At 32.0% G+C, this 14673-nt stretch overlaps 1 protein-coding gene across 1 annotated transcript in view; it reads left to right on the top strand.

The window, feature by feature from the left end:
• Positions 1-1561: 1561 nt before the first annotated feature.
• LOC106717086 (glutamate receptor 1) overlaps positions 1562-14673 on the top strand; it is a 108188-nt gene continuing 95076 nt past the window's right edge. Inside the window, exon 1 of the mRNA XM_014510795.2 lies at positions 1562-1629. Coding sequence (XP_014366281.2) covers positions 1572-1629 — 58 coding nt within the window. The 5' untranslated portion in view covers positions 1562-1571. The remainder of the gene's footprint in view (positions 1630-14673) is intronic.

The raw sequence follows: 14673 nt of genomic DNA, 5'->3' as shown, positions 1-14673 counted from the left end.
TTGACGTCATAATTATACTATGAAAGTACACATCGTCCTTTTAGGTGCGTTAAAAACTTTAATTACTGTATTGGTGAATCTACGAAAATAATGTAAAGACATCTTAAACCTTTAACCTTTATCTAAGTTAATGAGGATCTATAGTTTGGTCGGTGAGTTAGTAAGGGACCGTTATTAAAATAGGGTTACCGTATACGGTGTATCTTTGTTTTAAATTAACTTTAAAAAACTTAATGTTTAAAAAACTTTCGAAAGATATTTTCAGTAGACTATACCACGTATTGGATCTGGATGAAAACTTGGCGCTATTCCTTTTGTAACCGTTGTGTAATTTTCTGTTAAACGTTTCTGGGTCTATCGTTAAATTCGCTATCCCAAATTGTCCGAAGATAAATGTTGAAAAGGCCAAATAATTTGGAATTACTTTGGACACTGTTAAAATAAAAAACAAAAAAAAATCTACAACGCAAAATGTAGATAAAACGAATGCTGAAAGAGTTTTTTGAAAAAAAATATCACCTTGTATAGGCATTTTCTTATGTACCATATTTTGCAGCATTATACACAAATAGGTCCAGAGAGTTATATATTATACTGTTTTATTAACACTAATTGTTTTTATAGATTGAGAAACGAGAAGCTTAGAGTTCATTATGTCTTAGATTTCCGAGTAGACTGCGCTGAGTTTACAAGTTAAAAACAAAAAGAAGTTCAAGCGCGTAATCAAACTTCAGCGGCCAAGACAAATTCTAAACAAAAACCAGTTGCCGTATGAGAAAATACTTTTGCATCGAAAGTACTCGTGTGTTCCTTGTAGTGAAGATTTTGAAAGAGCATTGTTTTCTCGTTAAAGTTAGCATAAATATTAGAAATAACCTACAAATTACCGCACAATCGTGTTTATTTAAGAATAAAATTAGGAATTAAAATCGACTGCGAAATGGCCTTGTTTTATAAGATAGAATCATTTTCATACATATTTGAACATGTTACCGTGTGGTTATTGAGAAAGGAATGTGTTAACTAAGTTACGTGATTATCCGGGGATAAGTAGGCATTTTCTATTGGGGCATTATATTCTCCATGGTAAAGTATTGATGAAGAAATCGGTACTCTAGTTTTTGATTCGCGATTTGTCAAATTTGTTTCTAATATTTAAAAACTATTGAATTACTGCACTCTATTTAGGTGCGAATAGCAATCGATGAAAAAAATTAAGAAGTTTCATCGAGTACGAAATAGACCATTAAACAAGATTATTAAAGAAAAATAAAAGTAATAAAACAAGTCGTGCGTTTCGTATAGGGTGGGCGAGGTCGTGGGGGTGATGTGGGCAGGGCGGATACCGGGTGGCTTGGCTCAGTGCAGTCGGTATTCGACAACAGGAGTAGTCGGACTGGCGCGCGGGAACCCAACTCAAACTTTCGGAATCCGACTTGCAAGTGAGCGCGAAAATAATGTGCAGCGCAAAATGTTGTTGAATAAACTTTAAAGAACTGTAGAATTTTTTAAAAATGGCACAATTTAAATTGATTAAAATACTTCTCAAAACTGTGTTAACTTTTCTTTTTATGATGTACTTTGACGGAGTTACCAAAGGTCAAGTGCGAAGTGATATTGTACCTATTGGTAAGTAATAATTTTAAGAAATAAATAACTACTTTGATTTAAATTTATTTAAAAAATGCATCGTCTAACTTATGTTATTAATTTAAGCAATTCAGGTGTATTATTAAACCTCCGTAACTTTTAAAATAAACCACGATAAATAAAAGAAAACAACTGAAACATTATTTTATTATTTGTTAATGCATAATATGTTCTTGTATTTAAAATACTTTAAATAAGTACTTGAAAATGAATTTAATTCTGCATTTTAGTGCTTTAAGTTTGTTAAATTTTACGTAAATCATTTTATTTAAATAAATTATTTTATTATTAAGAAAAAATATTGTTGTTAATTTACTAAGTATGTTTTTTTTTTAATTCTCCTCTTTATTTTTCATGAATATGGTTTACTGTTTTTAATTCAAAAACTTTTGAATATCTTTACTTAAGGTAACATTAAATAAAATTTATTCACTTATATTTCCAATTTAACTGTAGTCAAATTTGAAGCAGCAAAACGTTGTCGAAGGGGCAATTGAATTAGACTGATAAAATTTCTAAGATAGCTCTTTCGTTCCCCGTAATTTTATTTAAGCCACAAATTATTTTCATTATGTTCATTTTCAATGGCTTCTACCCACTTTTTCTTAATTTTGAATATCAGCACTCTAAGCTCGAAAGTTACAGAGAGATTACGATTTATCAAAGACCTATAGCATAAAATATAATTACCTTTATTTATATAATGTCTGTCAAAAAATCGAATCTCTTTTCTTTCTTATTTTTTATCTTATTTCTCCTTTGTTTGACTATTTATTTTGGTTTCTGCCTAATTTTGCCTGAATGAAGAAGGTATGTATATGTTTAGGTAGTACTTTTTACATTGTAAAGTGGCAAACGAGCAATTAGCCACCTGTATTCGCTGAAATACCGATTTCATCGTTACCATCTCGATGGGTGGCATTCCACAACGACGAGGTTTTCACGAAACTTTCTACCTCGCACAGCCGCGTTGTGGAATACTCTGTCCTCGGCGGTATTTCCAAACAGTTACGACTTAGGGACCTTCAAGAAAAGAGCGTATACCTTCCTTAAAGGCCGGCAACGCATCTGCGATTCCTCTGGCGTTGCGGATGTCCATGGGCGCCGGATCAAATAATTCTCGGTCCGTTGCTCGTTTGCACCCTACTCCTATAAAAAAAAAAAAATTGCGAAGCAAATGCTGCCCATTGACAACTAACTTCTAACATTTAATCAATGGAGGAAGGGACGCACAAAGAGGAATATATCCTTCCTATGCATCTCCTTCTCCAAACCTACTCTCCCAACTAGAATTGATCGATACGAAATTAACTTAATACTCTCGGATGTTGACTGTAAAATTTTGATACATTTTTTGGCAAAGTCGGATATCTCACTTTGAAAAAACCTGTTTCGTAATACGCCTGATTCTAACATAGTGGACACAGAGTCCATTAGCTGTTTGGTACGAAAACAAAGGTTCAATATTCGGTGATGCCGCCGCTGCTTTTTTTTCCTGTCTACACTACTAGGGAAATTTCTGGTTTTAGGAAATACGATGCCATAATAGTTTTAATTAAAATTCCTAAATAGTTTGAAACATAAATCTTAGCAAAGATTTTACACTTTTTTCTACCGTTTAAAAAGATGTTACACACATCGTAACGAGTTTTGAAAAGATAAACCAAAATAGCCAGCACATATCCTTTTTAACAAAAGGTAATGTAATGGGAGGGATTATGAACTGAATGATAACACTTCAATATCAGTCAAGCCCTCTAAGATCAATTCACAATGGATTGGTCATGCATTCTGAAATTAATAAATATTTTATATTTAACAAAATCGGGGTATCTGTACGTAATAACGTAAAAAAAAAACTTATGCCTATTGCAGGAGTGAATATGTGTAAACTTTGATGTTGAATTTAAGTAGGGCGTATTACTGCAAAAGTTACAACATTTACATTAACCTACATACCATTCGCTACTTTTTTGAGTGAAATTTATGCTGCGTGAACACAATTGCAGTATTTTTATTTTGGATGATTCACAAAATGGAATATAATTCTGATTATGATATATAAAACAGTTAATTAATTAAGAAACGGCTTAACTCAAGTTTGATCGTCCGGTGACGGCACCGACTAGATGGACCCCCGATGGGTCCGAAACTAGTCGGTGCCGTCACCGGACGATCAAACGTGAGTTAAGCCGTTTCTTAATTAATGAATTATGATGTCTCACGAAAGTTTAAACAATTCAATTTATATAACACAGTTTATTTCAAATCAATTAAAAATACGAATTAACACTTTTTTAATACATTTATCAATGACTTCAGATGTTTTTTTTTTGTCTTTTGTGTATTTTGCCGAGCGATTGCTTTTGAAAAATTAACGTTTTGTAAATAATTTGAAACCTGTCTTCTAAAATATGAATTAAGTATTTAATAAGTGAAGGAAATTTCCAACAAATGTCGTTAAATGTTTAATGAAATATAATTTACCGATTGAACGCTATTTGCTCGCAGAATATTATCATTATTCGTATATCTTCGTAAAGGGCGCAAAAAAATTAGAAAGTGGTCTTTATTATTGATTTACAATTTCTTAAAATGCAAACGAGCTTATCACATCTATTAAATACTAGCTGTCGCGGAATTTAAAAAAACGTACTAATAGTAGCCTATGTGTTCTTCCAGGCTATGTTTTACATGCCAAATTTCATCAAGATCCATTGAGCCGTTCCGGATATACCTTCATACAAACATCCATCTATCCTTCCATCTATCTAAACTTTCCAATTTATAACATTAATTATTCCACATCTTACGATATTAATTTATTATTAACTATAATTTCTATACTTTATTAAGATACTGGAACTAGTTGTAATGAACATTTAAACTACTTTTCCTCTCAAAGCAATGTGAATAATCATGCATGTAGAATGGGAACAAGATATAACAAAAAAAAACCTAAGGTGTTTTATATTCGAACAAGACTGCAGAGTGAAGAGAGGGCACTTCAGAGGCGAATGGCTAGGGGTGTCTCAATGAGACGCTCTGGGTCATCTGCCACGGTTGCAATGGGTCGTTAGTCCATTCCATCGTTTTAATGATCTTAGGGACCCTTGGAACCATTTGCGATTAGGGTGGAGGACCTGATCGACGACCGCAATTGTCCCGGAAAGACGGTGACACAGCGTGGTCCTATGTTGCCGTAACACTTGAAGCAACGGACAGAGTTCTGTCCTGTGTAGTAAAGTGCTAAAGGTTCCGGTGCGATCCCAGAACCCTCTTCAATTGCCCACGAGGCTGGCCACCGAGGGAGCTTTAGTGGGCTAAGCCCCACACATCCCTGTCTTACCCCCAGAAGGTATCTTTCGAAGATTTCTCAACCGATACCAAAAAAAAAATGTTTCTTATTTAAGCTTAAACGAGACTTTTTCTTTTGAAGAATCAGCTGGCGCTTGGCGTTTTTCTCATCATATGAAAATTCAGAAGAAAGATTATCAGTGTTAATCTCTTGTACCTATATACGAATAAATTTAAAAAGAGTTGCCAAACAATGTGTTTAATCTGTAATGCGCGCTACAATAAATATTTACACGATGAGTTATTAACTGCCATAAATAGAATGCCTTTAAATCTTCACACAATTTTATTCGTTTCATAGACTCCTTTCTTTATTGTATTAATGTATAAGAATGAGTTCAGTATATGATACTCGTATACTCTTGTGACATTCATTTAAATCGAATCAAAAAAATAAATTAAGCTATTATTACAATGATATAGCCTTCTAGACGCTAATTAAATAATTCAGTAGCAATTAATTTAAAATCCACGGCAACGACTCCGGAGTATATTTGATACTCCGGAGCAAAATACTTATCTTTTAACATTTATACCTGATTAGTGGATCGCCTCGGCATTGCATAGACATTTATTTTTAAAAAGGTATTTTATAATAATGATCAATGCATCCCATGTAATGGTGAAAAAAATTTTTAACACGTTCAGATACTTTTTGATATTCGATACAAGCATACAAGAAAAACAATTTCTCTTTATAATTTAAGTGTCTAAAAGACTTTTGGATTTAATTATGTAAATAGTATAGTAATATAAGATTCAAAAATATTTGCTTAAATTTTAAGTATAGCCGCTAAACGCTGGACTCTTAAGGCAGGCGCTGTTAATAAAACTAACTAATTATTCCGTAGTAATGTTTGAACAAAAGTCAATTATTTCTGTATCGTTATTCGAACGCCACCACAAACTTATTATTGTACCAAGATTATTTCTAAATGTGACACTCACGATAAATGAAAGGAGAGATTAATGACGCGGAAAAGTTCTCGATACTTTGCTTGCTTCGTGAGCTACTCTATGTAGTTCTATTTAGAACAGGAAAACACGCATGGCCACTTTTTTTATGAGTGTGTATTGAAATATCAAATTGTATAAACTTATATTTTCAGAGTTATAGATTTGCTCAAAGATAACATTTTAATTCACGTGGGATTCGATTTTGTCAAATTTTGTAAGGCAGAACTATAAAATATTCTGAAGTGGTCTAAAATACCTTTTACTCGTACCACCTATCAAATAAGATCAAAAAATAATAATATAGATTTCTTATATTGTAACATAATCGTTATTTTATAATCGAAACTATAATGGTTTTTCTGAGTTAAGTACACTGTGATTTCGAGTTACTTATCATATTCTTAGTACTTACTCCCTAGAATTTCTTCGAATGAAACAAAATTTTAGTATACCTGAATGTAAACTGGAATCTTATAAACAGCCAGGACCAACTCGGCTTTTCTTTGCGTAATCACAGTGCTTTGAAAAACAAACTCATTTAAAGTGCTTTAAAACTGCACAATCGTTGCGAAACAATCGCTAACGACCAGCAGGGTATGTATTTGTTAGTTCCCATTTAATCCGAAACTGTTTTTTACTGCATACCCTATGCTCGAAAATATTGCTCTGTATTCGATATTGTAACGTCCCAATTTTACGTGATACCGATTTGTAATGCTTTTAGCATATTCGAGATGTAATAAATAAAATTGTAACAAATGAATACAACTATCAGATATACGTTTTTAAACATTATTTTTTTACAGGCAGAAAATGCATATCAATATCTTATCATTACGGTAAACCGGTTTTTTTTATATAGGTAACATATCGAATATAAATTACTCCTTAAACTTTATTACTCACTACATACTCACAGTAATAATAATGTCCAATAAATTGGTCAGGACTAAAAACATGTTTGAATAAGGGTTTTAGTTTCGATATAATTCTAAGAAGACATAAGCCAGATGGGTTCTTTGATGCAGGGCAATTGACATCTCGGGAATAACTTTTGCGAGAAAAAAAGGGAAAAAGCTTTCCTGCTCAGCGTAAGTAGGAAAAAACTATTTCAAATAAGTCTCGTATGTCTAGCACATCCGGGAGTTTAACTGGGATGCGTCAGAGACACGCGATTCGAAAACAAGCGATAAACGTATTCTATAAAGATCAATAAAATTTAAATTGGAAATGTGAAGTACACAGAACAAAAACGGGCACGTAATAGAATTTTAGGTATTAAACAATTCACATCTTAGTAACACCTGATAAAATTCAAAATGTAAGTCACTATCTAAATAAAATAAATTTATTAAGCATAAGATCAACGCAATAAAATATAAATTACAAATTACTGGAAAAAACACATTAACTGGAACACTACACTTCAAAAACTTAAATGGTGAAATGGAAACTTTCCTTTTGGTTTGATAGTCACATGGAGGAATCGTGGTGGGCTAGAGTGAAAAGTGCTTAACAAATGTGGTTCTAGAAATTGTACTTATTGATAAGTTTAAAATAAACAATTGCTATTGCTTACCTAATCACACGTGCGTACAACACTTGAGATTTAATATAACCTTTTCTACTATCTAGGGAAAAGATTGTATTGTATTTCCTTACAATTACGAATTAAGTAGGTACACATACGTTTCTTCTATAAAATAGAGTTCCAATTTAAAGATCGACGTTAATAAAATGCACTATAGAGAAGTATAGTAGAGAAATGTTTGAAATTATTAGAAGTATGTTGAGGCTTAAAGCAAATGCATTGCGAGACGACCGCACATACAAAACCTTGGTATGTAGTTTGTACTCGCTTAATGGTTAGAAGCGGCGTCTGGAAAATATTAGGTTATGAATTTAGGTCGTAAATCCAAATGTTATCAAAACTAACAATCGTCGTAATATCAAAACTGGTGTGAATACTATCTAAACAATATACACATGTTTTAGTAATAATTTAGTAAGTATAATTTTACTAATATTATAAATGAGAATGTTTGGATGGATGGATGGATGTTTATTTGAAGGTATCTCCGAAACGGCTCAACGGATCTTGAAGAAATTTAGCACTGATGTAGAACATAGTCTGGAAGATCACATAGGCTACTATTTAAGTTTTTTTTTATTGCCGCGCGGACGGTGTCGCGGGCGACAGGTAATGTAATATAAGAGCCGCCGTATACGCACATTTTCTAGCTGACTGGTGCGAACTGCCTTGCACTGTTCGTGTATAGTGGTACTAATATGCCATGGTATGTCGAGGTGAACCATCAAATATTAATATCAATTATTAACAGTTTTACAAGAATGTCCACTACTATCTTAGAATATAATTTAAGTATTTGCACACATTTTAAAAGTAAAAATAAATTCAATGATTCATCTTATCATCAAAAAGTAATGAGGTGGATGGCTATAAAGGTGGAGGAAAACCAAAGAAAGTATGGATGGATTGTGTGAAAGAGGATATGCGTAAGAAGGGGGTAAATTCAGATATGACGGCTGATAGAGATGTATGGAGGAGTAGTACATACTGTGCCGACCCTCCATATTGATAAGCGCAGGTGATGATGATCTTATCATCAAACTACTTTGCGTTTCAATTTATTATAAACATTATAATTATTATAAAGTAATTAAAAACGGCTAAATTCGCGTATAATTATTACAATGCCGGCACCGACTATTTTCAATCTATTATTGCCAAATATACAAATCATTTCGAATCAATTTAAAATAATTACCATCAAAACATAATATTTTAGTAAAAACTGTGAGCAAATCAAAGCTTTCGGCAAGTTTTTCCCCAGTCAGTTGTCATTGCAATACGCGCTCCAATTTACTACGCCGCTACCACCAAACATATTTTCTGTGCGACTAACTTCGCTAGTAATAAATGTGAAATGAATAGCCCTATAGCGCCCTCTTACGTAAAACTTACGTATCACTTTATACAAATGAAGATAATTTTAACTTTAAAATGTTATAAATAGACAATGTTCCAACCAAAAATCCTTTTTTCTAAGTAAACGGAACAAAAACGACAATGGCCATAAATAACTTCGATTATTACACATGAAATCAGTAAAGTAGTCGTATTTTTCATAATAAAGTAAAAAATAAGGTTATCAAAGTGGTATAAGTATTATGTGACTGTGTGTGTAGTTATTTTTTGAGGTATGTAATATTGAACAACGTTAATGTTAAAATATTCGCCTTGTCTCATTTTATTCATTTACCTTATTAACGTGCGAGTACACGAACTCTTTAAGAACAATCAGTTAATCAACAACCAAAGTAATACGTAAAAATCAATTAAAGTGAAGAATGGCTGCCGATGTTATGACGTTATGATAGGGGTGACGTCAATAAAACGTCTGTGTTTGCGAAAATCGGTGTTCCTAACTCCTATACTCCCCCTTGAATTTCGAAACTTTTTTTTTTTGAATCCGCACTAAATATTGTTTGACATTTTTGATACAAATAACCGAATATAGAAATAATCTAACAATCCACCTCGTTTGAGAAATAATAAGCTACTATTATAGTAGATTTACGTTTTCAAATTTACATCTTTCTGTTCCATCCAATCCTTTTCTAACAAAATACATTATTTTGTGTATCGTTTATATTGTTATTTGGCTTAAAATGTCTTGTCTTGAAGTCTTAAGATTAAAATTAAGGTGTGTCTTCGTGTTTTTCCACTACTCTCATTAAAAAATAAATTATTTTTATCTGATCTTTACAATTGAGTTGAATTGACTTGTCGTATTTTTTAAATTTTAATCCTAATAATGTCTTCGATTTTTATCTTATTTTTGTATATTCGACTTTTCAAAAGTTAACAAAAAAGAAATGGACACACGTTCAGACTATTTCTTTCCTTAAATAAAATAGGGAATTGAATCTACCTATTTCTATTTAATATAGCCATGAGGAAACTAGGCTACAGCCAGTTTCGTAAATTATTGATTAAATCGTAACAAAAAATATACTTGTGTATGGATAGTTCGACCTCAAGGGATTAGTCCCTGCCCTTTTTCCCAGTGTTTGAACTTTCGCTGATGCCTTACACAAATAAATTATTGACTTTATGTTATATCTTCGTCATAGAAATATTCCGTATATTTATTGTATTATAAACCTAAACGTTAGTTTTTACTGTCGAAATACGAAATTATAATCTCATCTTAGTTTTATCCAAAGGTTAAAGGCCGCCAGCGACTTAATCATTACATAAAAAATAGCCTATAAAATGCTCGCATGCATCAGCTAACTTCCCGTTAAAGTCCCGTCAAAATGGAGGCAGCCGTTTCGGAGTTTACTCGGAGCTAACGCGGATTTGTTGACAGACGGATAGATATAATAACATTTTAAAAAATTACATTCGTTATAAGCAACGCAGATATTTTTGTTAAATTATATTCGCGAATTATGATTGTTTCGATATCACAGACAATTCACTCTAATTACATTAATTGTAGATAATGAAATGCATATTGTCGCATTTATACAAATATTTTGAAATGCACAGTAATGACACCAAAGTAACACAACTTTAACACTCATTGTGTCCTTTATTGTCCTTGTATTCTTACATTTGTTAGGTATATTCCTACTTTAGCTACAGACGTTGTTTAAAATAAAATGTATGTATAGAAAAACTTTAATACTAATAATTTATAATGCATATTTTCAAACTCATAAATTTTGTTTTCATTAACACGCTGTGACGTAATAGATAAAGTTTATTTTTGGTGTACTTATTGAGCTTTGTTAGCATTAATTAGATAAAAATTAATCCGTGCAAATAATAGCGTTGAAATTAATTTGCTTATGTGCAAACGTTATTAAACATTTTGCGTTAATAAAACATTCCAAAATGTTAAAATATCATTGTTTCAATAAATGTTACGACCTACAATTTTATTAAGTCACGGTAAAATATGTTAAATATAAAATTATACTGTCCAGTGCTATTTCTCTACGATGTTATTTGACTGGATACTTAATCTGGTATATGTAGGTACTCAATGAGTAGGAGAGAGAAGCGCCCATACGTCGGCCGGAATTCAAACGGGGCCCCTATGCCATTATTGTGATTTAGAATGTGGCTGTACTTTGAATGTGGAACAATAAATTAGATCTCAATCAGAGTGAAACCGCCATTTGTTATTCGTACATTGTGAAATTCCAGACGTATGGCTAGACACCTTTGTTTTACTCCTAAGATAATACAATGTTACCATAATTTTAATGTACGAAATAGATTCATGGAAAGAAAGACAAAAAAGTGAAGAAGTATTTACTTAGTTCTATCACACAATTTACAGGACAGCTATGTTACTACGGATATTTTTTAAATATGAATATGTCCGTACGTTTGTGACCATCTTAAGCTTAAAAAGCTCGACCTTATTTCTAGTGTGGGGAGTTATGGGATTTACATTCATCCCGGAGTGTTAGGACCATATATGCACTGCTTTCAGAAATCATTATCCATAATTGAAACGCACTACTGCGTTTGTTAACATCTTAAAGCTGTCGCTACCGATTGCTTGAGGCTGTCCGTGTATGGCGGCCTTAAGAGCGGTTAAATCAATAGATTTTATAGCTTGTTAGCGATTTAAGCGATGTGTTTTTAATTTATTCATTCGTCATAAGCTCTCTATACGTCCTCAACAAGGGGTTCAGAACCTATACTAAGTTAGGGGTGATTAGGCCATAGTCTTCACACGTACGTTAGAATTTCTTCTCAGATACGTACAGATGTTTCAGATATTTTCTTTCGCGGTATGAACATCGGATAAATGTACACATGTAAATAGAAAACTGAAAAAACACTTAGGTACCTACATGACGGGATTCGAACTCAGGACATGCAGATTGCAAGTCAAGATCTTAACCCCCTAAGCCACCGACTGTCTTAATTATAACGACGCTTTAATTTATCCAGTTAAATAAAAATTCGTACTACATGATTTTAATTCTTATCTTTTTCATAAATAGTAACACTAATGATCAAGTAATATATTTAATTTGTAAACATAGGATAACAACGGAAAAATGGAAAATAAGTGCAAATGAACACTTAAGGAAAGTAGAATGAAGATGGATGAGCTGTGAAAAAAACACCGTAACATATCACTTTTGCACTCACTTCGCGTTTCATGAAAATTATGAATGGATACCGTCGGTGGGAAGGAGCGTTGCCGTGTCAGGATAGCTTTCATTGTTTATGCATGAAGTTATTATTTACGAGCGAACGGCGTCTCAGGCTAGGGGTTATGTTGGCCGGTCGCTATCGTATATAGAAAACCGATCAAATTACTATCATAACAAAGAAATACAATTTTCAACAAATTTAGCAAGCAGTTGCTTTATATTTTCGTTGAAGGGATTCCAAAAAACGATTAAAAAAAATAAAAATAAAGCAATTAAAAATAACAGTCCGCAGTTACTTGGGACTCTGCTTCCTAAGGTAGTTTGGGGCTTTTGTTTCAGGAGCCTAACAAACTTTGTAATATTCCTGTTTATTAATAACTACTTAATACTCCATAATACATTTTCAGTGTATTAACATGAATCTATATATATATATATAACCTTTTTCTTTCAAGTAAGACATGTTTAAAGAAAACCAAATATTTTTCAACGAAAATAATATGATTCATAAAATTATTTTAGGTAAAAACCGATCTATTTAAATTCAAAAGTAAAAAAAAAAAAAGTTTTATCACAAAATCTCAATTAAGAAACCAAAAAAATGTTATAAGCTTATTACCTATAAGTACTTAAATAATTATTTGATGTAAAATTAAGATTTTGCTTGTTCAATTTTCATTCGCCTAGTCCTCGAACAGAAGTTGTGTAATTTTGTCGATATTTATTGAATGGATATTTTAACGTTGGAATTCAAAAAGTACTTACATTGTAACTAAAATACTAAGAAATAAGGGAAAACAAAAACTAGTACTATTTCAAACTATAGTCTTAGAATAAACTAACTACGCTATAAGAAGTGAAGTTAGTAATTAGTAAAAAATTGCAAGAAATATATATTTCTGTTATAGGTACTATATTTTCATTAAAAATACAAAATGTAACACTTTCTCTATGTCCTCATTTTGGCTCTGGCGTGACACTTCACTTTCCGTGAGATATTAAGGCTGGAAGCATTTTAAACGAAGGAAAAATAAATTATCTTAGAAGAAAGCTTATGTTGGCTTTGAAGATTCTCCAATATTATACTGTGTTTTGCGATTCCATCACGTTCCGGATTAAATTGTTGACATCTTGTAAATAGTGGCCAGAAATTTTGGGGACGTTACGTGCGTGATTTTACAAAGTTTATCACAAAAAAATCAAAGAATCGAAAGGTTTTTGATTTGCAAAAGCAATAAAATTCCATAATGGAAAAGCTACTTGGCTCCTAAAGCTTTTACTTTGTAATTTCCTTAACAAAATTAAACTAGTTTAAAAATTAACTTAACTTAAATATTTATACAATAATAAAGTCATATAGGATTCGTAAAGAAGAAACTGAATACAAACAGTGCAAAACATCGATTTTAAAAACAAAGAAAATAATCGTGAAGCTACAGAGTGAAAAATGCATACTTCACGTCTATGGCCAGCTGTAATCAATCAAGGGAGAAACGCAAACAGCACATAGCTGCAAAAATACAATTCTCTTCTCAAAACAGCCCGGACTCATTTTACGAGTTTTATTTTATTTCCAATACAATCTTGTACTTTAAAAAAAAGCAACATTGTTATATGTGAATACGGTGTCGATATAATTTCATGAAACAAATGAATGACTGGAATCATTGTTATGTCCTGCATTTTTATTTATTAAGTTCCTGATATCGTACCAAAATTCTTCATTTAAATTGAAAAATTCCTTTATTTCATTCCAGCAAATTAATACTTATGCTCGTAGAATACTTAACATTCAATAACGTTGCGAGTACCTTTTGTTCAGCAATATTTTTAATTTAAGAAATTAGTGAAGAGTTACATTTTACTTATATCGTATATAGAGTTACAGGATTACATCACGAGCCTTTAAGCCTGTTAAAGTGTGGCATAGATTGGCGTGAGATTAGAGTGATATAGAGCGTAATTTAATGTGGATTTTAAACAAAAAGAGTCATAAGACATTTGCGATTAAGAGCTCAATCGATATGTTAGACATACTCAAATTTAAACAAAATTCTTTGTACATTATTTACTTGTAGCAAGTTATTAGTTACTAATGGTTAAAACTCTATTCTCTAATGATTGAGGAAGTTATTTCATTATTATATTATCTCAGTTAAAATTTACAAATGTTATATTATGAACGATAACGATGTAATATCTACAGGACTCGAATATTCATCGTTAGCAGTGAGTTTGTAAAGTACCTAGGACCACCGAAGCATTACGATTCAGGTAGAATTGGAGACGTCAGTTGTTATTCCAGACTACGTAGAAGTGTAGATGAGGAAATAAGTTGACGCCGAGAAAACTTAAGTTTATTTCGAAGTCTTCAAGAAACAGACAGTATTGCCAGTTGAAAGTTTTAATCATAATTTTGTTTTACGGGTTCACAAGACGTTGCTAAAAATCTGACACGAGGTGATGTAAGTTTTTAACATTTAATGATCTCTTGGTACA

Source organism: Papilio machaon, chromosome Z (assembly GCF_912999745.1).
Source record: "Papilio machaon chromosome Z, ilPapMach1.1, whole genome shotgun sequence".
NCBI classification, from domain to species: domain Eukaryota; kingdom Metazoa; phylum Arthropoda; class Insecta; order Lepidoptera; family Papilionidae; genus Papilio; species Papilio machaon.
The sequence above is the reverse complement of the archived record's forward strand: the minus strand, read 5'-3'. Positions and strand labels throughout refer to the sequence as shown.